Source organism: Crassostrea angulata, chromosome 9 (genome assembly GCF_025612915.1).
Source record: "Crassostrea angulata isolate pt1a10 chromosome 9, ASM2561291v2, whole genome shotgun sequence".
Classification (NCBI taxonomy): Eukaryota; Metazoa; Mollusca; class Bivalvia; order Ostreida; family Ostreidae; genus Magallana; species Magallana angulata.
The window spans coordinates 5,447,711-5,474,872 of NC_069119.1; the positions used below are offsets into that span (position 1 = coordinate 5,447,711).

General features: G+C 33.9%; 2 protein-coding genes across 3 annotated transcripts in view; one reads left to right on the plus strand and one right to left on the minus strand.

The window, feature by feature from the left end:
• LOC128162821 (DNA mismatch repair protein Mlh1-like) overlaps nt 1-14,363 on the minus strand; it is a 64,586-nt gene extending 50,223 nt beyond the window's left edge. Inside the window, exons 1-8 of one of the 2 annotated variants that reach the window (XM_052826219.1) lie at nt 14,237-14,363; nt 12,326-12,470; nt 11,710-11,800; nt 11,025-11,197; nt 10,588-10,660; nt 8,980-9,071; nt 5,190-5,232; nt 4,482-4,570 (exon numbers count right to left, since the gene is read on the minus strand). In XM_052826219.1, the coding sequence (XP_052682179.1) occupies nt 4,482-4,570; nt 5,190-5,232; nt 8,980-9,071; nt 10,588-10,660; nt 11,025-11,197; nt 11,710-11,800; nt 12,326-12,441 (677 nt within the window). In that variant the 5' untranslated portion in view covers nt 12,442-12,470; nt 14,237-14,363. Of the gene's footprint in view, nt 1-4,481; nt 4,571-5,189; nt 5,233-8,979; nt 9,072-10,587; nt 10,661-11,024; nt 11,198-11,709; nt 11,801-12,325; nt 12,471-14,073; nt 14,094-14,236 lie in introns of those variants that run through there. The other variant, XM_052826220.1, reaches the window with a different exon arrangement.
• A 189-nt stretch (nt 14,364-14,552) lies between these two features.
• LOC128162820 (cilia- and flagella-associated protein 221-like) lies at nt 14,553-25,615 on the plus strand. Its single transcript, XM_052826218.1, has 21 exons — nt 14,553-14,831; nt 15,176-15,363; nt 15,651-15,746; nt 15,972-16,072; nt 16,494-16,597; nt 16,838-16,994; nt 17,532-17,670; nt 18,436-18,553; nt 18,681-18,730; nt 19,113-19,265; nt 20,428-20,616; nt 21,064-21,160; nt 21,398-21,525; nt 21,788-21,976; nt 22,243-22,434; nt 22,908-23,060; nt 23,289-23,389; nt 23,888-23,977; nt 24,412-24,525; nt 24,717-24,788; nt 25,118-25,615. Exons 1-21 carry the CDS (start codon nt 14,687-14,689, stop codon nt 25,242-25,244), a joined length of 2,703 nt encoding a protein of 900 aa, XP_052682178.1. The 5' UTR covers nt 14,553-14,686; the 3' UTR covers nt 25,245-25,615.
• The last annotated feature ends 1,547 nt before the right edge of the window (nt 25,616-27,162 follow it).

The window sequence follows — 27,162 nt, forward strand, 5'->3', positions numbered from 1 at the left end:
TTATCTACATGCAGTTTAAAAAGTTTGCACTACCATTTAACATAATAGTCTGAATGAATTTATTTTCATATATACTTTTCAAGTCACAAGCTGATTATTAAAGGTATCAAAAGGTATCAATTAGCGAAAATTATAGTCTGGTGAAAGAAAACATGTATATAGTCAATTCGCTTTAGTTAATAATACAAATTCCTTATATGGATATTATGAATTACGGATATAACAAAGTAAATCCATTGGTCCCTAGGACTTCGCTATAACCGAGTTTTACTGTACCTGAGGCGAGATTAGCCAAATCAAATAATGCAATTATATAAATGGCAGTTCAGATACGGACGGTAAACAAGATTGTTTAAACATGTATTTACAGTGCTTGTTTTATATATAACTTCATGAAACAAGTGTTAAAAAGACCACAACAAAGCAAGAGAAAATCATTTAATTATATAATAAGATTCTGAGTAAAGATATCGTTGGTTAAGATATAAATTGTTTAATTGTATAAAACATTGTTTGCTTTTCATAAAAACTCATGAAAATAGTGACTGTATGTGTTATTAATGCAAAAATGTGAGCGGCATTTTTTTTGACATGAACAGGTAAAATTTTTGTCAAATAACCCCTCAAGGGGCCTCACTCACAAAATTAATTAAGTTTGTAGCAGCTCCTGTAATAATAACGCAAAATACATGCTTACAAATTAATAATTGTGGTTACTTCTTAAACTTTCCACAGTCATTACCTGGGAGAAGTAGAAAAGACATATTTCTATCAACAAACTAGTCCAGGAGAATCTTCGCGAGCCCTGCATATGTTTAGTTAATAATAAACACGCATGCGTAATAGTTTGTAAAATCTTAATAAATAAAAATTACAGGTGCACATCTTCAAATGGTGTTCAACATATGTACAAAGAGCTAGAGCCATGAAGCATCAAAATGTGCCTTAAATTTTTCACAAAACTCAAGTTTGAAACAATACAAATTGTAATTACTTATAATGTAGGGCACACTATTCTGCTTCTATGCATATGAAATTTTTTCACTTCGGCCCCACCGTTTAGCACATGCGCATCATCAAACATACTATGATCGTTAAAAATAGCTGAGAATTGTAGATTTTACTGCAGTATTTCCCAAATTTGAATGTGGCCACACTTGAGTACCTCTTTGAAACTTTAAAAACTGAGAGATATTGCATAAATGCTTCTGCCTGCAAAATTTCGTAGAGGTACTCAAGTGTGGCCAATGTGTATTTTACAAATTTTGAAAATTTTAGTAACAGAAAAAAAAACTGACCACTCTATTTTAGGGTAATTATTTGGTTCCTTTTTATTGAAATAGCAGAATTTAATTAATAATGATAAAGAATTATTTGTGATTATTTACAAAATCATCATTTTATTAAATATTTGAGGAAGAAATGCATATAAACTTAACTTTAACATGTTTCATTTAGTAATTTCATACTGTGTATTCATGCTTACATCGTGCATCATCAATGACGTCATAGTTTGACGTTTGCGACGTCAGTTGAATCTGTATATGGAATCTTGAGTATTTTTAGTATTTTGCCAAGAGAATTTACCAGTAAAGTCTTCATTTCTAAAAAGCATTATTTCTATGTACCACGGTATTATTCAATTGAAGTAGAATATGAGATACATGAACATAGCTAACAAACAGAAAAAAAATTAAATTGGCAAAGTTAACATTGTACGTACGTAAGTAAATATATATTCCTATAGCCTACCTTTATGTAGAATAAGCGATAGCATGTATAAGTAGCTAGTTGTGGATTTTTTTTGTCAAACGGTGAAATGCATTAAACGAACGGAAAGATGCAAGTGATTTTTTTTTAAAACAAGTACGTGTTCCTGAATACCGCGGGAGAAGACAGTCGACATCAGGTGTAAACATGTACATAAATGATAAACGTAACTTATTCCGTCAAAAAACTTGATTATTTAATTCTTAAGTACAGCTGTAATTGAATATTAAGCCATCGTTACTTGCATAAAAAAATGCCAATGCATACGTCTTTTCTTTATCAGCCACCTGTTGATCAGTGTTGATTCGTCGCGTGGTCAATGTTTTTCCGGTTAACCGTTACATGCAATTACACTCCTTTCTTAATTAACGATCGATTGTGTCCGTTTCGATGAAGACGGCTTTTGGTGTACACAGCTTAGAATACATTATCAGCATGTGCACTATATAGAAGTCTAATCCTAATTGCGATTTGCCAATAAAATTCTCGATTGAAAACATCTTTGATTATTTTATGTGTATTAAATCTAATTAAAGTTTTTCTTGTGTGGCTATACAAAAAAAATTCTTTATTAAAAACAACGATGAGTACAGAGAGATTTAAAACAGTATTTTTTTTCATTCAAACCCTCCTCCCTTCCCTACCCTCTAAAAAAATCGATTTACGGCCGAGTTCACTACAAATCTATATATATGATTACACAAATTCTACAGGCTTGCTATGAATTCGATTTTTCAAGACAATTTTACGACATTATTTATGTGCTATTGCTTGATGTTTTGAATAAAAATGTTTATTTTAACCTATCTGGTTCGCTTCAAAATAGTAAACCCACTCTCTCTCTCTCTCTCTCTCTCTCTCTCTGAAATATGATCTTAATTCTCAAGACATTTACGGATAGCTTATCACTTGTAACAATTCTCAAAGGACATTAATATCACTAGAAGAAATGAAATGTAAATGAATAGACGTCACGGCATCTATAAGGAATAATTAACTCATAAGAATATTTTCAAAGAAATCGATATTCTTTTTTTATTTAATTAATGACCATTAAAACACTGCTTTAATGTCATTCCCTTGTTCCAGCAGTCAAAACGTGTACTTGTGACAGTCCGATATATTAGAGAGCTTCTTAATATCTGACCATTACCAGTGGTTACAATACTGTTATTCTTTAAAATCGTGCTGTCTCAGGAATCAACAATGATATTCAATGGAGTGATTTAAGTACGATATATGCCTCAAACACTTCTGTATGAAAAAATATCACTGTTCTCGGTCCTATAACGGGCCTCGAAACTGTTTAATATTATTTCATACAGAACTGCTTTAGGCATACTAGTATATCCATTACATATACACAGTCGCTAAAGGTTTTATTTTTCACTTGAACAGTTCGTGAACGGTGAGCACACAGTGAGTGCACTCTAAACGAACGGCGAGTGCACGCTAAGCCGAATTTGGATAGCGCTTATGAACGGTGAACTGTGAGCGAACGCAGAGCGCAAACGCAAACGCAACGTGAACGTTGAACGATATATATACTCTATGTGAACGCAAGATGAACGATTTATTCGGAGTGCCCTGGGCGGCATTGTTACATTGTGTTTCGTTGGTAATCACGAAATAATAACAATAAACTACATGTTTGTATTGTTATAAGCCTAAATATAATATTATCTGACTAAACAATAAGTGAACACTTAACGACCGCAGTGAGCGCAAGGCGAAATCTTTGTGAACGCACGGTGGGCGTTTTGTGAACGATGAGCGGGAATGGAGCGGAGAGCGCAAGTGAATGCACGGTGAGCGCACATGATCGCACGGTGAGCCCATGGGAAAATGGGAAAATAAAATATTTCAAAGGACTGAACCCTGGCATCTAACTGCTGTAAAGCGCCAGGATTGGGTGAAAATATCGAAGCCTTGAAACAAGTGAAATAATCATTTAGAATAATGTATACAGACTGTTGCAGTAATGCATCAAAATTCGAGATTACATGTATCTCTATTAAATTCAATTAACGTATCTCTGTCATATTTATTTATATTAATTTGTGATTGCATTGGTAGAATTCAATGATTAATCCTCAGTTATACATTGCGCATCATCAGCATTACTTCATGCAGTTTCAAATTGCAGAAAAAAGACACCGACATATTTACATGTACCGCCGTTATATTGACATTCAGCACTGGTCCCTGTAATATTTTTTAATCTTTATTGTAAATAAGCTTTTCATGCTATTTTCATCATAAATTTATTTCCATAAATTAATTATAATGTCTACATGATAATTTTATTTGTTTTTTGTTTATTTTATTAGATTCAAGTCATACGTAGTTTTATCATTTCATGACGTTACTTAACAAAAATGACGTCTCTACTACATTTTTCATCAAAACAATGCCATATTGTAAACTCTGTTTATAAAAAAGTATGATAGATATCGAAAAAAAGAAAACAAATTATGAAAATCTAAGATTCTACCCTATATTTTACCAAAATATGGTAATTTTTAATGATAGGGCAATTTTTGATGTTTCGTGGCTCTAGCTCTTTCCAGACTGTTCCATGCAGTAGTAAAAATTCTACAGGGGGGACAAAATTGCGTCTACAGACAGACAGACAGGCGGATTGACAGGGTGAAACCAATTTATCCCCCTATATTTCGTTTGCGGGAGTATAATGAAGAGTGAGAGCTTACTTGGCAATGCTGGGTCCATAGATAGTTCTGATGTTGTCTACATGACTTGATTTGGCTGGTGTCCGGACATCCGCAGTGTTCTCCCCTTGCTAATATACAAAAATTCAATTAAAATTGTCCTGATTGAAAACCAAGGATCATTTTATGTCAGCCCTTTACAAATTAACATTTTTATCAAATTATGAAACATATCATTGTGTCACTAATCATACATTGTCAATTACTGATAAAATGTTGCCTATTAGGTAATGATTTTAAAATCAGTCATATTCATGAGCGGATCCAGAAAATTTTTCCCGGGGGGTGGTGGGGTGTCTGATGGTTATTTGTGTTTGCCAGGGGGCTGCAAGGCATTTTTTTGACAATTTTATAATGTATTTTTTAAATATTTGAATTTTGAAAGTGGGAGGAGGGGGGTTTGGACCCCCCTGACCCCCTCTAGATCTGTGCATGCATTTACAAACAGATAACGACTAGGAACAGAGATGGACCACACCTTAAAACAAAGGAAGAAAAGAAATGACCGGTCAAGCGAAATTCCTATGAGTCAAATGTTTATGCAAAGTATAGCATGACTTCAGAGGCTTGTTTAGCAAAGCCTGTGCTAGCAAAAGCCTAAGATTATTTGTGTCTAAGAAGTAGAAAATCATGGTAATGTTTATCTAATAAATAATTTACATATCAATGAAATGTAAAGCCAACACTTACCTTTTTCAAAGTGAATCCAACATTGCAATTATGAACAGCATACCTGGATAAAACAAAAATTACAACCTTATTACATACCCATATTTTCTTATGGTAATTTTTTTTCAGCTGATTTTATAGACTATCATCCAACCAGCTTAAGAGCGCATTTTATTTTCTTGGTCAACACATCACTTTCTTACTCTATCTAAGCAAGGTAGTTTAGTTGTCCATCACCATAGGCGACACATTTCTCTATCAGCTATAACTTTCCTTCTCTAGTACCAACTCTCTCCCTTCTCATTCATCCCAAGCATTAGCTACCCCACTTTTACCACAATCATTCTCTCCAATGCCATAACAAGAGGCCCATGGGGCCACATCGCTCACCTGAGCAACAATGGGCGTTCAAAAGATATTGTGCCATATGGTCCCTCGGTAGAATAACAAAAAATAAATATTGTCAAGTATTCAAATGTTACACTTATTTTTGCATACACGTAATCTTTGCCATTGTACCTTCAAGAAATTCCATTTTTTACCAGAATAAGAAAATCCTACGCAAGATATAAAACTAAATATTTGGTAGGGGTACACTGTTAAGTTGTTAACTTCCAATTCCCTATATTTTCGTTCTGCCCCCCCCCCCCCCCACTTTGTAAAGCGATCAAAATATATGAGAGCATATAGGTACATTTTTTTCATCAACTACTTACTAGTTATTGTATTTAAAAAAAATATGTAATAGTTATTGTTTTTTATTTAAAAAATCCTACATGTATAGATGTGAAGAAGAAAATTGTACCTCAATGTGCTCAATTCCTCAAATTAAAAACATTCAAAAATTTTATTTGTCTTCTCCATTATATTTAAATGACTGTTATTTACTTCGCGAACAAACCAGGATAATTTTCCGCTGTGATATTTTCTTAGGAATAGCGATAAATACTTTATCCCCGCAACAGAAATGTGTCAGAACTATGGCAACTGTTTTAAAAATGTCGTTTTTATTTATTCGTGTCTGAAAAACTATCAAAATTGATGTAGATTTCACATTATTTATTGTATAAAGAGGGGGCCCCAGAGAGTAGGTATATACAGAATATCATTCTTTCATTTTGTTTGTACAAGTATTTAACATACTCTAATTCATATAGAATTTCTAATGTTCAACCAAAATTTCAGCGTCAATCGTAGAATTATAAGCAAGATACAGAGCTCACAGTTCCCCTAGGTTTGAGTTATATTTTGTTCACATGAGTTCATTACATTCAGCTTATGATTTTTAACTTGGTATTTCCTATTCAGCATTTAAAATGGAAAAAAAGAATGTCCTAAGATTTTCAATTCTTTTATTCACTCAAGACCATTTCACTGGTATTTGAGGTTCAAAATCAGTTTATACAAATATACACAAACACAGTCAAGGATCACATGTACAGTAGGAGTAATAATGACGAAAAAAGGTTAAGTTTACAATACAATAAGTTGTTAAAGTTGGTTTCTGGAAGAACAGACTTTGAAAATTTTCTTAATAAATATTGAAAATGTTTTTACTTTTTTAATCTTTAGTTTTTAAGATCTGTGTACAAACATAGAATTGTGAGCAAATCTCTGTATCTTGCTTATAATTCGAAGCTTAACACTCAAATATGGTTAGTAAATAGCAATTGAAAACAATTAAACACAAGAAACATTCACTATAACAAATAAAGAACACAATTTATTTTTTCGAAATGAATCATAAATATACATGTATATACCTACGTATTTCCGTAAGCGATATCAAACTCTATTTAAACTGAATAAACTCGAGAAAATGCCGAGCATCGCAACAAAACCTATTGTATTAATCTACCATTACGCAAAAGATAATCCCGATCGAATTACCGATAGAATGATTTGTATTTCAGTACTTTTTTGATACATCAGATTTTGCTTAATTTGCACAGGTAGACAGTTAACTGTTTGATTTACCGAAGTCTCTGTTTGATTTGATACGTAAAAATCACGAAATACAGACGATAGTTCCCAGGTTACAAAGCATAAATAATGAAAACGAAATGAAAATCAGAACAAGCTAACACCAACGTCATGTGTGAAAACTGTCAACGCATTGAAATATTTAGCCTCAATTTACTTCAAAAAATCGGCAACAATATATTTTGCATGTTTCAAAAATTTCCTTTCATACGCGAACTGTTACACAACAAGCAAATTCATCATAGTCAGATCAAGCCTTTTTCGTATAATGTCATGGCTGCTTTAAACAAAGAACCTCGTTTTAGAAGTATGGAATACGAGTCTTGGTAAAATGGGTATGCAAACCGGGGCCGTGGCAAAATAAAAGTCAAGGCAGATCGACAATCGTCTATTCCAAATACGCATTATTTTGCAGCAATATTTATAGCGAATACAAATATACTGGTCCATCAAATATCCTGAAATTTTAATGAGATTGGCAGATTAATAACTGCCAATCTATGTTTTGCCCAGGCCAAGTCTTGCCTACCCATTTTACCGAATGCCAAACCCGAAGCTATTAAACTGATTGAAACACGCCTTTCCTTTATTATTATTTTCGTAATAACTCAGATTTGAAACAGAATTAGACCTTAATTTTTGCAATTTATATTTTCCTTCCCATAAGGATAGTTAATGCTAAACTACACGAATTGGAATCAGTAGTTCTTGAGAAGAAGATTTTTAAAAATGCACCCTCCTTTTTCTACAGTTTCGAGGTTTTCTCCGCTTTGAATACAGATTGGACTTTTATTTTTGCAATTTATATTCACCCTCCCATAAGGATGCTTTGTGCCAAATTTGGTTGAAATTGGATAAGCGGTTTTAGAGAAGTTCAAAATGTAAAAAGTTTACAGACGGACAGACGGACGGAAGGACGGACGACGGACAAAATGTGATCAGAATAGCTCACTTGAGCTTTCAGCTCAGGTGAGCTAAAAACCCAAATATTTACAAAATCCCTACCCTCTCTCTATCACTGCACTACAACCATTCTCTCCCACACACACTTAAGTCTTCACAAAATCTCCGAATGAGGAAACTCCAACGCCTGATAGATAAGTCAGTGAAAAATTAAAAATCAAGAAGCCCCATGGCTTTGTAGGTTTTTTTCAAAGTTTCTGATCTAACATAATGTATGTAAGCATCTATTTTCATTTCCATCAACTTACTAACAAAATAAAATGTTGGCCATTAAAGTATGTTCATCAAAGATCAATAACTCTACCAGTACTATGAACAGCCAAGATAACTCATAGTTTAAAGTATAACAAGAGCTTGGACTTTCCGTGAGATGTTACCATCTAGTTTGAAAACAAGCTGTCAAATGTTAACCTTCTTTCTTTAATTTCACTAAGAGAACCTCATTAATATTCAAAGATAGTCAAAATTGGACAGTTTTCCCCCAGGATCTGCTCTGTTGTGAGGAATTAACACGATTTCAACTGAAATATACAGCCATAGATCTAGTGAGACAAGCGTCATTGCATTCAATGCATTCATATCTATTAGCCAATGACTGGACAGTTAACTATAAGTACAGATCCCATCTTCATCAAATTGGCATTTATCTGCCTAAAGTCCAAGCTTCTGGTTGAAACTCAAATAAGAAATGATCCATATTTCCAAATTACAGAACACAGCTAGGATGCATTATCTTGTGTAAGTACAATACTTTTTATGTTAAACATGATATAAAAATCTAAGGGCTAGTTAATTTGGATTGTCTATTAGTCGGACTTGCCAGACAGTTTGAAGTTTTTGTGAAGACTGAACCCCATCCTGTTACCTGCTGACGACCTCTGCTATTTTGGAGTGTTCCTCTGAGGGACTTTTAAATGCTTTCCTTCTGGTTGAGATGTTGTAAAACAAATCCTCTACCTTGTAACAGAGATTAAAACATTTGTAAAATAATGGTGTGAAGCTAACATGAACATTTAAACCAGGGTTTAAATTTTGCATTTAAAATCATATATAGGGTATAAAAAATAAAAGAACTCCTCGATAACTTGACAATGCTACACGTAATGAATTGCAGGGTTCACATCAAATACACAAAATAATTTGATAAAGAGCACAACTTGCAAAAAATCATCAGATAAAAACTTCCTGCAAATATGCACATTTTTTCCGTTCGTAAAAACTGTTCATTACTAAAATTCCAACTTCAAAAGGGCCAAAATTCCCAGAAAAATATTGAAATTGGAATTTCCTAGTAATATGCACATCTACACATTGTGTCCAAAATACTTACAAAGGTTTACAAAATTTTGTGTAGCAGTTTAAGAGAAGATGCACTTACCAAAAAAAATTAAAGGTCAAATATGTTTTACCTGTTGCAACTTTGTTGCAAGAGGTAAAAATATATAAAGGCACTTATCTTGCTCATCTAGTCATGGTATGTAATTAACATGAAGAGGAAAACTTACATGAGGGGAGAATCAAGGTGTAAACTATAAATGAAGGGGAACAAGGTGTAAACTTTACATGAAGGGAAACAAGGTGTAAACTTTACATGAAGGGAAACAAGGTGTAAACTTTACATGAAGGGAAACAAGGTGTAAATTTTACATGAAGGGGAACAAGGTGTAAACTATACATGAAGGGGAACAAGGTGTAAACTTTACATGAAGGGAAACAAGGTGTAAACTATAAATGAAGGGGAACAAGGTGTAAACTTTAAACGAAAAGGACATCACAATGTTAATTTTACATAAAGGGGAATCAAAGTGAAGTAAAGTCTTAACACAGCATGAAGTTGTAGATTATTGGGAAATCAAGGTGTAAACTTTACACCGGGGAATCATGGTGTAATGGGAAATCAAATAAAGTTTTCAAACAACTATGCTATAATAAGTGTTTTCAATACAAAGAGGTCATGCAACATGAAAAATTTATACATGAACTAGATATCTGTGAGCCAATGCTCACTAGTGATACCCCTGCTCTGATGTAAATATACAAAATATGCAAAGTTGTCATTTAATAGGAAGTTGACATCAGAGAGGCACAAAATGGATCTCACCATATGACTTGCCTAAACAAAGAGTGTGGTGAAATTTCATGCGCCAAGAAAAATATGAGTGATAGATATATGGTGGTGCTATATATACTACTGATGTCACATGATTTGAATCCTTTGAAGAGCGAGCCCGAGTATAATTAGTCAAGAATTATGCTATTGATACTCCGATATGCCGACGGCTGTATGAAAAGAATGGATCTCACCATATGGCTTGCCTAAACAAAGAGTGTGTTGAAATTTCAAGCATCTGCAATCAACAGTTGCTGAGAAAAATTACACAGAAATTATGTTACAGACAGACAGACACACAAGGGTAAAACAGTATACCCCCTCTCCTTTGAAGTAGGGGTAAAAGAACTAGGGCAAGCCTACTGTAATTTGAGTCCCAACATTCCCTGCACATGGTTTTACTGGCTCTTTCAGTTTACCATCCACATAACTTCCTCTGGAAAATACAATTAAAGCAAAATAAACAATTCAAACATGAAACAGACGGCCATAAATACTCTCATGAAAGTATAATTTACCAGTATAACACTTTTTGAAAGTCGAACATCTCGAGAATTTTTACGTATTTTTAACTATCAAATCTTTTTCTTATGCCAGGATATATGTAAGGTAAAGAGAAATCATATTTACTCAATAAACTGCATTAATCTCTATAGTAGAACGTAGATAGTTAAAAAGTCAATCATGTTTATGTTGAAAATACATAGAATATTGCTACAATGTAGCTGCTTATAAAAAGAATTATTATAATAGTACAAAATTGAAAGATAGACAATGACTTCAGTGACAAAAAAACTGACTTGAAAGCACATTTTGAATCAGTCGTTTTGGTTGTTATGGTGACATGTGCCACATGACTAATACTGGCCAATGCTTCGCCTCGAAATCCATATGTAGCGATAGAGTTCAAGTCCTCAAACTTCTGCAGTTTACTAGTGGTAAATCTTTCACAAACAATGTCCATATCTTCTTTCTGTACATAAAATCGTGGTGAAATAACCAAAAGGTGACAAACCAACCACTAAACAACACATAACCAACCATGGAATGAAATACAATCTCAGTAGAACAGAAATTCTTATTAGCTTCTTTCATAAGAGATATCACAACAGTTAAACAAATTTGTAGTTGACCCCTTGTTAATGATTTCATTGTTAAAAGGCAATAGGTCATCAGTTGAATGAATATACAAAGTCACTTAGAAGATGAGAATTCATTAAACTTGACAGAAGTAAATATAAATGCTGTCCTCTTTAAATGGAAGGATAAGAAGAATACTAAAAGAGAATTATCAAAACAATTACAACAAAGCAGATGATCATCAATAACAGAAAAAGTAAAATAATATATTTCTCATAATTTCGTTACTATTTTAGTCTCATATGGCCTTATCAGTGTCTTTTTTAGTATCACTTGACCTGATTACTGTGGGTATTTTTAGCATCACTTGACCAAATTCTTGTGTCTATTTAAAGTAACACTCACCCTGATCCCTGTGCCGTTATCCTGAATCTGTAGCAGTTTCAGGCCACCTTGTTTGACAGTGACCTGAATGTTAGAGGACTTGGCATCCAAACTATCAACATAAAATTGTATGTTATATCTTATTACCTTAAGGTACTTGATATGTATTATAAACCTTATAACAAACTTTTAAAGTGGGTTTCTCTTTAAATATTACGACTCTAAAAAGGAGTCTTAACGAATAATTCCTTGGATGGTGCCACAGAGAGTTTGGCATTAAGTAATCAAAATGAAAAACCAAACTGAGAGGCCTGCAGCACAATCGCTCACAAGCACTTGCCAAAATTAGTTTTTCAGGTAAATTTGGTAAGCACTCACAAGTGCCTACTCTGCTGAACACACCTCAGGTGTTTTTCCCTATCAGTTCAAAAAGATTTCAATCTAATTCAAATTAGATCCTTCAGGCTCTCGTATTAATATGTCCCTGTGATGTATCACGCAAGTGACGCAACGTATCGAAACTGGGGAGCAGATATAAGTTCTTATTTTAATTAGATTGAAAAGATACTGGCTTCAAGAGTTACGTGGTAACAAGTCAACACGTTCATGTGAATGTGTTTGCCCTATCAGTTCCCACCTGTTTTCTATCATTTCCTTGAGGGCGTTGGCCGGCCGCTGGATGACTTCTCCGGCAGCAATGCGGTTGACCACCACTTCATCAAGGCGTTTTATTGTACCAGGCTGGGCAGCCATGACGCTTTTTTTGTTAGGCTTTTACCTGCCTGTAAAGAGCATTATGTAATTACGTGGCATTTGTAATCACAGTAAATTGCAAACAACATTTGAGAAATCTTTAACCATGTTAATGACATTAGTAACATTTAGAACTTTCAAAATTTTTCATTTTTAAGCCATACAATCACATATTATGATTTAAGTAACTATTAAAAATATTGCAAAACACTTCTTATATTATGGTAAGACAAAAGGAAATCTAATCTAAAAAGAGAACAAGAGATATTTGTGAAACATAAATGCCCCCATTCCTTAGAGACATCTGAGAAGAATAAGAACAGAAACTGCAAATAATTGAAATTTTTCTAAGTTTTCAGTCATAACTCTGTCGAAAATTGCTCGATCAAATAAAACTTAACCTAAATATCATAAAGATAAATCTGTATACCAAATTTCATATCAGTAAGTGCAACTTCTGCAAAGAAATTGAACGGAAACTGCAAATAATTAGAATTTTTTACTTTGTACAAGGGGCATAACTCTGTCAAAATTGCTCAATTGTACCCAATATCAAACTTGACCTATAAATTATTCTGATAAATCTGTATACCAAATTTCATTTCAATCAATATGTGCAACCTCTGCGAAGAAAATGAACGAAAACTGTTGATAGTCTGACAGACAGACAGCAGCAAAGCAATATGCCATCCCTTCTTCAAGGAGGAGCATTGATACAAAGACTAATATAACAATGAAAAATAGTAGATGAATATCAATTACAAAAAAATACATGAACAGAATAATCTATTTTCTTAATTTTGTACACCTGCTTTAATTCTTTCTTAAATTCTAATTTAAATGGCTAGTTTTTTAAAGTAATTTGCAAAACGTCATGAATTTTTTTTTCTTTCGACTTTCACAATTTTGATAACATTTATAAAATTAAATCCTCATATGCGACTGTGTACATGAAAAAAAGAATTCTCCTGAGTGTGAATGAGAACATCTTCAAACCCCCCCCCCTCCCAATTTAGTAGTACATATACTGGCACAATATTTATAGGCATATTAGAAATGTTCCCAAAATATTTAATGAATTATCATGGTTTATACCAAAGTTTTAAGAGTTTGAAGCGATGTACAGTGGAATTAATGTTTAGTTTAATTGTTATGAGCATTATCCCCTATACCCTTCTCCTTTTATTTTTAATTTAATTAATCCTATAGCTTGATCTGTAGAGTGCTGAATTTGTATGTCAAAGGATCTGGGTTCAAACCCAAGCGGAAGCAATTGGTGTCTACAGGTAACATTTGGTATCCCTGTAAGGACCTGGGTATTCTCCTGAGTGTGAATGAGAAAGTCTTGAAAACTCCCCCCCCCCCACCCCCCCCCCCCAAAAAAAATTTGGCAATCCTGAGATAATAATTCAATGATGACTCTTTTCTAGAAGGGGGATAATGTGGCAGAGTCAGGTACCTAGCATTCTTACAACCTTTGCCTACTGCCAGTAGTGGGTTAACCCTTTAGTTCGATTGGTAGAGTACTGGATTTAGTGGATTTGTACACCAAATGACCTAGATTTAATCCCCTGCAGAGGAATCTTCTGGTTTCGGTGCTAACACTAAACAGACTACTATACATGTACATACCACTAAATTTATCCTATACAAATATGTATATGATCTTGGAACTGTCACTTCTAATGCTATAATCGTCCACTGACATGAGTAGTGCAGTGTAGACAGATATAATTCTCCGTTTTATTTTAACAAAGTCGAAACAAAACTTAATAAATAGAGAAAAATACACTACCCCCGGAATACGATTTTCGTGTCAACAAACTTTTCTTCCCGCCATCTTTGACATGAGAATTTTTGTTTCCACTGCACAGAAGATTAATTTTTAGGGACGATAACTCTTTAAGCGTATTTATCTCCTTGGAGATGGTTACTTCTTAGAAAGTAGTTCCGTATTTAAAAATCTATAAAAACAGAATCTTTATGCAGCTATTATATTTTCTCCAACTTTTAACAATGTTGTTTGCAATAAAATATCTATGCAGTTTATCTTTTTGACTTTCACGAGGAAAATAATTGGCATTAAGTCTAGAACTCTTTTTGAGCGGAAGGGTTTTTTAGATTGCCATAAACAACATGGCGGACACCTTGCGAAAAACGAAGATGTAAACAAATAATTTTCGTCGTAAGATGTAGCCGCTGCATTTAACTATTGTTTCAGTGGACAGAAGAAACAAAAACAATCATGCCTTCGGTGACTGCTCTAAGCCGGACCATATCGGGTCCTATAGGGCTACACGAGGGCTCTAAAGAATTGCCACTTGTGGAAACTATGCAACTGGTAGAGCCCCGAAGAGAGAAGACTGTACCTAATCACCTTCTTGAAACAAGTAATTAGGTTTTCATAAAATGAATTGAACTTACAATTTTTTGAAGTTTATTTTATTGATAACTAAACTGTCAAAATACCCAACAACAACAATGCTCATTTTATTATACACTCAGTGTTGCAACCATTAAGCATGTGTACAGTTTGTTGTAATCTATCATATAAGATAGGGTTAGCACACAAATTGGTTTTTTTTAGGTATATAAGAGGAGACCTAAGCTCAGGTCTTTAGATACATAATCATCGTGTTGCGCTTATCAGATAAAATGTTACAAAGTGAAGTTATGTATCAAAAATATGATATGATATGAAATAAAATTTTTAAATCCCATTATTTTTTTTCAGAAATATACTCCAAAGTTTCTCAAAATGCCATGGTCCTGGCTAAACCTGCAATCATACACTTTGGAGGTTTTGAGGTGGATAAGAAACATGTACAATCCTTGCAGATTGTCAATGCCTCCACCGAAGTTATTAATATGCATATCATTCCCCCACAAACGAAGTACTTCTATATCAAATACAAGAAAACGGTAAGAGTCATAGATTGAATTCCTATGCTCAGCAGTTTCCAAGACACTAGTCTGAAATGGGTGGGGGGGGGGGGGGATATTACTCAATTAATTTTTTTATAGTTTACATTGTTTCCCTTACATATCAAATTTGTGCAGATTGAAGTTGGTACAATTTTTGTCAAAGATTTGACAATTTGTGCATCTTTTGAATATATATTATCAAGTCAGAGATATTTATTAACAACTTTGAATGTTTTTCAAAATGTTTTTTTAACATCTTAAGATCTGTTCTTTTTCCTATTCAGGAGCGCTTGGTGCCCGGGCTAACCATTGATTGTACGATAGAGTTTAGTCCCGATGAGTGGAGATATTACTATGATAGTATTAGAATCAACTGTCCAGTAAGTATCAATATAACTTGGACCAATTTATTTTCTTGAGTTACCGGGTATAACTCTCGTATCTCAAAATCCAGGAGTTTCATGGCTATGCATCTTATGTAATATTCAGACATCTGAAATCTTAAAAAATTTATTCCTTTGTGTTCACCTTGAAGACCAGGAAAAGGAAGGAAACATAGCTTTAGATTTGAATGCAATATTTCACTCCTGGTTATTATTTTTCAGGGGGAGGAGAATCTGGTGATTCCGATTCATGCCTACCCTGTGATGAGTACCAAGGACTTCCCCACACAGTTCAGTTTCCCACCGGTGCCTGTGGGACACAAGTAAGTTTTTTCCTTTATCTCCACTCCCTAGGGGGATCCGTCACATATTAAAACGATTATTAACAGGATCTCTCTCTCTCTCTCTTTCATATTTTCCCTTTCTTTTCCTTTCCTGTACCTTTCTCTCTCTCTCTCTCTCTCTCTCTCTCTCTCTCTCTCTCTCCTCTCTCTCTCTCTCTCTCTCTCTCTCTATATATTAATTTTTTTGTCTTCCCTCTTTATATCCGATCTTTTACTGTTTTCCTCAATTTTATTTTTTTTTATCTCTGCTACTGGATTATATTCTTGTTTTTTTCCCTTCTTTACAATAAAGGTAAATTAAATAGTGAAACTTGATTTATAACTTAATCTTATAAGTACTTCAAATTTATTTACAAATGCCTCTATTCTGTCTATTTCATGATGATTATTTTATTTCTAGAATGACACAGTTATTCCCCTTGAGGTGTGAGGGACCAGTTGATTTTGAGTACCAGCTTATCTATGTACAACCCCACCCTTCTTTTACAGTGCACCCAATGAATGGTAAACCATATAATTGACACATATAATTTTAAAAATTTTGATGGAATTTTTTATATTCATTGCTAATAAAATCAGCTTTTAAATAGTCAAAATACTATGAAAGAAAACACACATACCGATACAACTCTCCTTCAACTTTATTTTGTTTAATTACAAGTGCAAGTATATTCAGGAATCTTACTGCTCAAATCAATCCTTTTTGATTCTGTACAATTGATTAAACTATCCTTGTTTTGACAGGAATAATTCCAGCTCACGGACAAACAGAGGTCTCTGTAACGTTTGCTCCCCTGGAGTTCCAGACAGCTCTCATGAAGATCCAGCTGACCATTTCTCAGTTTAACTCTCAGCCCATTGTGTGCACATTTACGGGAGTCTCTACCCCTGGGCTGCTGAAGTAAGTCACAAAATTGGATAGAAAATTATAAACTTTTTCAATTGAAGGGATTCAAATATTTCTACAGTACAGTACATTCTTTTTTTTGGGGGGGGGGGGGGTAAGAAATCATCCACTTTGAGAATTGCTTTGCATACTATTCCCAATACAGTTGAACTTCGATATCTTGAACACCGATATCTCGATTCAAATATTTCTACAGTACAGTACATTCTTTTTGGGGGGGGGGGGGGGGGGGTAAGAAATCATCCACTTTGAGAATTTCTTTGCATACTATTCCCAATACAGTTGAACTTCGATATCTTGAACACCGATATCTCGAATACAATGGATATGTCGAAGTGATTTTTAAGTCCCAACCACCTATTTTTCAAGTATTTTACCCTCGAATACTCGGATATCTCGAAGTTTTTCGACGGCCCCCTCTAGTTTGAGATTACAAAGTTTGACTGTATTTGACTTTTTCACTTTTCCTTCTTTCTTTTGCTATTATTTGTAACAAAATATTAATGCATGCGTCTATGATGTCGTTTGTAGAGATATCTCCATGCAGAATCAGGAAATTGATGACAATGTCCTTGACCCTCGCTGTCTTTCTCCGCTGGACAGGTCGCGGGAGAAGAGGAAGCTGGCCTTCAAGATAAAACCCAAAGCTACAAAGCAGCAAACTCCACAGGTATAGAAGGAGCATGTTATTGGGGAATCATGTAGCTTTTGTAAAGCATTGTAAAAATGATATCTATATCATTTATATTCATGTATTCCTGAATGATCATGATACATGCCCTTATGTTTTGAAATTATATTTAAAAAGTGTGATTTTTTTTATTATTTTCTTTAAAGTGCGATTTTTAATTTCAATTGAAGGAAAAGAAAAATTGCATAGAAAATTTCTTTGTAATGAAACATGGAAAAAAAAGTTAAGAAGTTTTTGTTAATCTCAATGCCCTTATTCTTAGACTACTGAAGAAGGAGCATTTAATGAAGATTATGGTTTTACCTAGTAATGTAAAGTAATGTTAGTAACCTTAGATGAAGAGAGAGAACAGAGGTGAAAATACTAGAATGACAAGAGTAAATATAAAGGAACAGAGAGAAGTAATTTTGGTTATATATACTATAAAAAAGTAATGCTGGACAAAAAAAAAATGGAGAACATGTTAGAATAAAATGAAAAGGTATATATATTTTCAAAGTTATACTGTGGAATCATTAGAATTTGTGGTGGCTCAATTTTCGTGGTATTCGTGGATAGCCCTCCCCCACAAATTTAAATCCACAACAAAAACAATTTTAGAAAGAGTTATCTTTTTTTGCTGAAACAGTAACTGACGCATCCACAAAATTACATCCCCACATTGAGCAAGGAAGTCATAAACCACGAAAATTGGCTCCCACGAATTTAAATGATTCCACAGTATCTGTAAATTTATTCCACTAGATTCAGGAAGTAGAGTACAATGGTGTGAGGTTTCCTCCCAAACTGAACACCCCGTTTGCTGTGGCACAAGTTCTGAACCAGGAGCCGGGGAAGCTCCGAGCCAAGGATCTCCGAGATAGTAAGTGCTGCAAAGCCATTTTGTCATAGTCCTGTCTTTACTTTGATTTTTTCCACTGAGAGAGAATGGGAAATTTCAGAGCGTTCCACTATTAAATTTCATGGATTTTTTTTTATTTTCAAAACAGCTGTGTTGGCACAGAAACAGACCAATAAGCCAGCCACTCGCCAGATGAAGGTTTGTCTTCTATTATTTGCTCAAAAGATGATATTATGAATGTTAACATTTCTTCCACATAAGAATTGACTTCCAAGGATGAGCTTTGCCAATTAGTTATTATTAATGGTCCTTTTAAAAGTATAAAAAAAAGTTAAACCAAATTGTAGATTTATTGTCTGTGGTGCTTCATATCTTTATAAACATCAGTTATTGAAATCCAAGTACATGTATTAGTTTTTTAATACTGATTCTGTATTAGGAATGATTTCCTTCTGCAAATTTCTCACTGAAAGTTTTTAAGTTTCTACTGCATATTACACTAAATGGTTCCTGTATGTTTAAGAAATTTTATATTTTACACAAAACACCTTTATATTGTTGTATCTGTTGATCTCATCAGGAAGCCATGTTTGAGCACAAAGTGAGACAGAACGTCTATGAGGAACGACAGAACCAACTTCGATGGCAGGTCAAACTCGGGGACGATCAGATCACAAACTCGGACCGAGCCCAGATCCTGGAGGACCGAGATCAGGCCTGGAAGGAATACAAGGTAAGGATTGAGTCAAGTTTACAGAGATACAAAACAACAGGGTACAAGCATGGCCATCTTTAATAGGGGATTGCATTATTTACCTTATTCATATCTCTGACACCTAAGAACGTTAATTTTATTGTGTGCATGCGTTGACATAAACATACATTCAGTTGAACCTGGGTCTCTCAGCAGCCATAGATGCATTTATACATATATCAATCAACAGGATGTCAAAATCAGTGTCTCTTTACATATTTTACACGTGATATCTCAATTCATTTGATACTTTTATCTATATTTTTCTTTTGAACTCCATTAAATTAAAGAAAATAGAAAATTGCCTGTTATAATATGTAAATGAGGTCTAATCTTGTAATGTAAATCTTGCAGGGGCTGAGAAAAAAGTTTGAGATTATTAAGATTGACTAACATTAAGATACAGTGTTTGGGACTGCCAATTTAATTGCTTTGATGAAAACATGGTTTGAAACCAAGATACCAGTTTTAAATGTTTGAGATACCAATATTTAATTTTATAAAAAATGTTTTGTCTCCGACATTATATAAGAACAACGTGACAGGATGAAAACTTATTCTTTAATATACAGGTTTCCAGATCAATTTCTGATCCTGATGTAAGGTTGAAAGTTATTCTTGGGAAAATTTTGTTAATCTGGAAAATGTGATGTTTCAGTTATCTAGCAAAGTGATGTTTCAGATCCAACAACATTTTGTCGGTACCAAATTATCAACATCACATTTTTGTTCATAACTTTTTTGTGAAATTTTGAAGTTGAGTTTAATTCTTTGTTCCAATTTTTTTCTCGGTTAATATGCTGGTATGTCATTCCTAATGTTCCTTGATTGAAGACTGCAAAAGAAAATTTATTTTAGTATTTTGAAAACTACCTCAGGGTATATTTTATAGGATAAACTTTTATATATTGTTATGATATATATATATATATATATATATATATATATATATATATATATATATATATATATATATATATATATATATATATATATATATATGTTTTCTAAAAAAAAAGTAATAAGTTTGATATTTAGACAATAATTTGCTGATTATCTTTTGAGTAATTAAAATAGACAGCAAACAGTATACAGTTTCTATTTTGTGAGTTTGTATATAATCAATTCTTTTTTTTTGCAGTATGATAAAAGGGGAGACCCTGTGATAGAGGAGGAATACAAGCGGACAGAAACCAAGTGTACATTTCGACGTACGTTTCGTGACCACACAGATTTAGCCCCAGAGACGGCCATGTTTGACACGTACAGTAACGATCTTTGGGCCACTCGGCATGCTGCGCTCGGAAAATTTGCTCAAGCTGCCAGAAAGGTAAACATAAAGTGTCTAAGGGTACCTGTAAAATATATGTCTAGAATACCTGTCAAATAGGTTTCAAGAGTACCTGTTTAATAGGTTTCAAGAGTACCTGTTTAAATAGATGTCTAGAATACCTGTTTAAAAAATTTGTGTAGTACCTGTTAAAATAAATTATTAGAGAACCTGTTATTTCCCATCTCAAATTTTTTGTTTGTTATAGAATTTGATACCAGTAATTATTTTTCTTAAGATTTATGAGACTTTTGAGTAAACTGGTAACATTTTACTGTAGTTTAATATGGATTGTGGTTCAGTCCTAGGTGAATAGCGTATACATATAGATCTGAAGTAATAGTGGTACTCTTGTGTGTCTAACTTTTAAAAATTAAACTTGGAATAAACTAATTTTTAGCACTAAGGTATGTCATTTTAATTGAATTCTTTTATGATGCCTGATAGGTGGTTATACATAGGAGAGCCAACTGGAAGGTCAAGGTCCTTAAGAAGGTCGTCCAGGACATTCTGGAGCAGGAAAGGAATGTGGAGACAAGGACAGGTGAGAAATGAGGCACTCAAGGGGGCATCTAGTATATTATGTTATATGACAAAAATGTGGAAGGGAGTTAAAATTAAAGGGTACTAAAGGTTGCTGTCTGAATTTCAACCCCTCGAAAGGTGCCCCAGTTGTGTTAGAGTTGATATGTATTTACAACATTTTATTTACCGGTACTTGTTAATGACAATCATGTAAAATGTTGGAATCTGTGTTACTGTTAAATCATGAATTTTACAGCCCTTTTGGAAAAGAAAGAAAAGGAGGAGGAGATGGAGTTGATCCCTCACGAGATCCAGATCACTGCCGATAAAATCAAGAAATTCACCTTCCCAATCTATGTCCCTCCAAATGTCAAAGACGATATGGTGAGATGTAGACTTATTTCTCTGTGTATATAATTAGATATTAAAAATAACAAGTACAAACATTCTAGGTGTATGAAACAATTTTTTTTTTTTTAATTTAAATTCATGACATGACAAGATGCTTTAAATAATGTGGGAGATATATTTTTCATTTTTAAAGAATAAAAAAGCACTGAAGAACTGCACTCCTAATAAGAATTTCAAACAGTTTATCAATTTTCTCCAAAAAATGTATTGATGATTTTTTTCTTCTTTCATTTAGGCCCCTGATGCTCTCGGTAAAGTCCCGTACAAACCCTCAGAGGTTGTGGTCAAGAGGAAAGTACCCTTCTTTGGTCTCAAAGTCCCCAAGCATTATTCGTTACTAGGTTATGACAAACACCTTGTGCATGAAGCCTCGCGGGGATATGTGGCTCCCAAGCTGCCACGCCCTCTCAGGACAGGGGCAGAGGTTTGTACACAGACACCTCTATCTCTCTCTCTCTCTCTCTCTCTCTCTCTCTTAACATCCTTTTCCTTATGATCCGAGATGTTTCAGTTATATGATCAGATAATTTTCAAGTAACTCTTCTTTGTTTGCCAAAGCAAATATCCCTGTATAGTGAATATTTATCAGCAGCTTTGTTCAGTACTATAATTGTATTTTTTCTTGAAGTCATTTACACTGCAAATTTTACAATATTTTATGCATATTCAACCTGACATGTTTTTAAACAGGATGAGAGTATCAGGATTGCTGTGCCAGTGGAGGAAATAGAGGCTCCCCCTACGGAAGCTGCGGCAGTGGAAGATGCCACACAGGAAGTGGTTCGGGAGGGGTCCGCCGTGAAGAAGACCCAGCAAGTGGTGGCACTGACACCACCAAAGGCTCTGTTCCAACCAATAGAATATCCGTCCCTCCATATATTTGTAAGTCAATGGAATAACCATCTTTCCATATATTTGTTATTAAGTCAGTCGTTGAAATAACTGTGCCTCCATATATTTCTAAGTCAGTCAATAGAATATCCATCTATCCATGTATTCACGTAAAATAAATAAAAAGTTCAGTTCACATATTTTTAACCCTTCTTAAGATGTCAACCAATATATATGCAAGTAAATAAGATTGCTCAGTGTATAGCTCATCAAAATTGGCACATACATTCATGCAGAGACTAGATAATATGGATTTATTAATTTGTCCATGTTCTTCATTTATAAAAGTGTGTAAGGTTGAATTTGTGAATTTGCAAAATGTGGCATATAGAAATTTGATCCTTCAAAAACAAGCATACAGGACCGGAAGAACACTCCAAATTGTTCAGAGACTATACACTCTTTCACAGTCTAATATCCCTCAAACTTTGTCCAGAGACTTTACACTTTGATTTCTCTTACAGAACCCCGCCCCAGGGCTACAGGTATTCCAGGCCCCGGTCCCTTACTCGGAGACTGACTCGGACTTCCACCTGTGCCCCATACCTACCTACTTCAAGAAGGACCATGCCACTAATCCGCACTCCGCCACACAGAGGCGGTACCTGGACAGAGAGGTGAATATCATTGCTGAAATCTACTTATGTGACTATGAAACTCCTGTAGACAATTTCATTTCTAAAGTGTACTTGGTCTTAATTTCATGGGAAAATGAATTAAATCTGTAATCTACTTTTCCAATTTGAGAATGGTAAAATCAATTTTTTTTTTCTTTCAAAATGGAAGACCAAAAATTTTAGCACTTCAATGTATAAACTTTAATCATTGTTCCATTTGTTATACAGGACACAATCAGGGGCATTATGGGATGGAAGAAGTTCCCCTCCCAGGGCCTGACCTCCCTGGCCAACACCCCCACCCTGACCAGTGTGTGGGTCCCTCGATGGTGAGTCTGACTTACTTCTGGTGAAGTTTTACTTATTTCCGATGCCTTATTCAAATTACAGTTAAGCACGGTTATAAAGAACATGCTTATAATGAATTGACTCTTACAGAGAAGTGATTCTCATCTCAGTGACTATATTACATGTTGTAGACTTCATGATTATAATGAATTTTGCATATAACAAAGCAAAATCGCCCGTCCCTGACACTTTGTGATAGTGCGTTTAACTATTATTTCTCGGAAAATTAAGATGATGACTGTATACTTGTATTGTTTTCTGTCTGTCTACTACTGAAAATCTTCCTTCTATTTTCACAAGACAAAGAGACTTCATAATTGAGGTTAAGGTTATTCATGACCTATACTCTGGGGCATACAATTCTTTTGTAAATGTATAGAAGTTTTTTTTACAAATTACAGTATTCTATTATTTGTACTGGTACTCTGTTTAAAGAACAATTTTATATGCTTAAAATGGCTGTTTTTCTTTGTTTCCAGGGATGACCAGTTTGGCAGTGACCTTCTCCCAGAGGAAGTCCCCGTTCTTCTTGATCAGTTACCAGAGGATGACAGGCAAAACATTGAAGAGTAAGTGATTGTACTAAATTCTGTCAGCCAAGAATCTGTTCGAATTCCTTATCAATCAAACATTGTAGAGCAAGTTTCAATCAAGAATCTTTACAATTCCTATCAAGTCATTGAGGAGTATAGTAAAAAGTTGTATAAATTTTTGCCTAATTCCTGACCATGTTTATGACCTTGATGCTTTTCCTATTATACAAATTACCACCTGCTGGTCCAGGCTTTGGGCGAATTACAATGTTAAGTAATGCATTACTTTGCCATTACTTGTAATGCTAAATTTGTTGCACTACACATTACTAGCATTACTTTGAGAACAAGCATTTGGCAATACTCCAACCCTGCCCTAGTCACCATTGATTTTTTTTACTGTTATAAAAAGAAGTAGACATATGAAGAGAGATGTGGTTTATATCTGAAGTTGAAATTTTGTTTTACAGTGAAGACCATGAGAACTTCACACAAAGTGTAGAAATGACCTTGACCCCTGATATGGTGGCTGCCCAGTTTTCAATTATTGACCCCAAGGTTCCAACTGAGGAAAAAATAGCACCGTAAGTATGGAACAGAATCACGTAGTGTGAATTTGAGTTTCAGTATATGAGGTTGTTTTCTTGTTAGTAGTTTTTTTTATCATAATTATTCAAACATAGTTGAGTTTGCTCCAGTCAATCAAATTGCATGTTACAAGTAGGATTATTATGGAGGTTTTTCATAAGAATATATATATTTTTTTGCTATTCAGAGATTCTTTCCCTCATGGAAATAAGCTACCATCCACCAATATACCTGTGTCTACATATGGTCCAGTACCGAGGTATGTTAACATAACATGCACATTAAACTAGCTGTCAGTCTTCATACTAGCTGTTGCCTTCCTTGTTTTTTATGTGATTTTTTCATTAGGAATGGCATTTTAGCTGGGATTTATTATGTAGTAATTATATGTGTCATATTAATTTTTCTTTCAAACTGTCAAAGTTGAAATATTAAATGTGTGTAATGTGGTTTTGGTTTAATAATTTTAAGAGGAGTTTTTTTTGTGGATGGAAGGGAGTTTATCATTCAGGAGCATTGAACATACATAAAAATTTTCCTCATTAATTTTCATCTTTCTTAAAAACATGTTTTTTTTTATTTTTGCAGAGAAAAAAGAGAAGAGGAATTAGAATATTTTATGACCAAGAAATACAACCGTTTAGGATCCAAGATTCAGACACGAAATACCACTCTGTCCAATATTGTTACAGACCCAGATCTTCTTCTGAAGTGAACAAAATTATTATTCTGAATTTTCTCTGTTTACACCTCATCAGTGAATATCTGTGCACAGTAACTATATCAAACCTCAATACCTTTTAATTTTCTGTCTTGAAAGAAATCTGTTATAAGAGAATGTTTGTTACAAGTTGTTTTGAAAAATTGATGGAATGCTTGAAGAAAACTTTTAGTGTGGAACTTTTGAGATAGAGAGTCTGAATATCTTATTGAAGATTTATTAATTGATTCAAATACAGAATTGAGTGTAAAACTTTTAAAAAGAGTGCTCCAGCTTATGATTTCAGCCGTCCAAACCTTGTGAAATCTGTGATAAATATGTATGTATCCATACATTTTGTAAATAAAATGTCTATTTATATTTGATGGTATGTTGTCTCGATATTTTATGTTGTCGAGTTTGTATATAAGATCTGGAGTGTTATGCCAGACCCACTTTTCATCAATATTCGTTGAATACCAATTTTCATTGATTTCGTTGTTTAGTTGATCCACGAAATTAAATGTTCACTGAAGTGCAATTTTTATTAACATTTTGTATTAATAAGGTAATTGGCCACGAATTTACGTATCCTTGAAACTTTGATTTTCACTTTATCCACGAAAATTGATGCCCTTGAATATTAATGAAACCACAGTAACTGGCAACACTAAAAGATCCCCATTTCCTAGTTTGATGTTTTGCTCTAAATGTATTACATATGGCTGCGTATACTATGTAGCATTTTTGCAGGAAATCAGTTTCTGCTAAATCATGTACATAGCTATAAAGTGCAATCTAAAAAAATAGGAACATTTAAATATGCTAAATCAAATCAATGCCAATTAACTAAATAAGATATCATTTTCAGCCAAAAATTCTGTACACACTATTAAATATTTACAGTAAATTTTCCAGCAATCATTTACCCAAAAGTTGATATAAAACTTCCATATATATACTCCTGCATTCACTTCAAAACAAAAGGTCAATAAAATATTAGAAACTTAACTTTGAATATGATGTTAGTATTAATTTTGATCCCCATTATATTCATTTGCTAATATTTGGAGTAGGATATGCTTTTTTTATGATTATTACACCATTTAAGTGTTACAAAATTCGCAATTTAAGTAGAGGCTCCTTTGCTTATCATAACCTTTGTACAGGCTAAGGAAAAAGATTTGTAAAAATTTGAGCATATTCGTATTCAATTAAGTCCTCACTCCTGGCCCAAGGATCATGTATTAATTAAAACAATTTTGGTAGAGGCACTCTTGTATATCATATCCATTTACTTTCAATAAGACAAGATGCTGATTTTGAAAGATTGCATTAATTTTACAGTTCTTATCAAAATGTGTCTTTTGCTCACAAATATCTATTAAGTTTCCATTTTCCACCTGATGTTACACACCAAGTTTTGGAAAAGGCTCAAAAGTTTTTTTAACAATGATGGTCAAACACAGTTAGCAATACAGAAGTTCATGTATTAGGCAAACCACTGTACATGACCTAAAATAAAAACTTGATCCTCTCTGTGTAGACTCAGCCCAGAAGTTGAATTACAACCTCCACAGAAATTTTATTGCAAAAAGATTTAATAAAAACAATTTGCCAACAAAAATATCTGTGGGGGCAACCTGCAAGTATTCCAAATAAAGCAAAGCAACAAATTAAGCACATTGCACAAAACATGGGTGTACCTCCTTCTGAGTTCTCAACTCCAACGTTGGCCCCCTCTTTGTTTTTAAGACGTTAGTTCATCATCCAAAGTAAGACCCGAGTTGGCAGTGTCTGATCCAGTGGTTTGGCCTTAGAGGGGTGGTTCCTGAACAAAATAAGGTGTTAACACCACTGCTACTTGGAACTGAGTGACTTTGCTCGTCGTATATACAGAAATAAATTGAACAGTCTGTTTTAGAACAAAAGG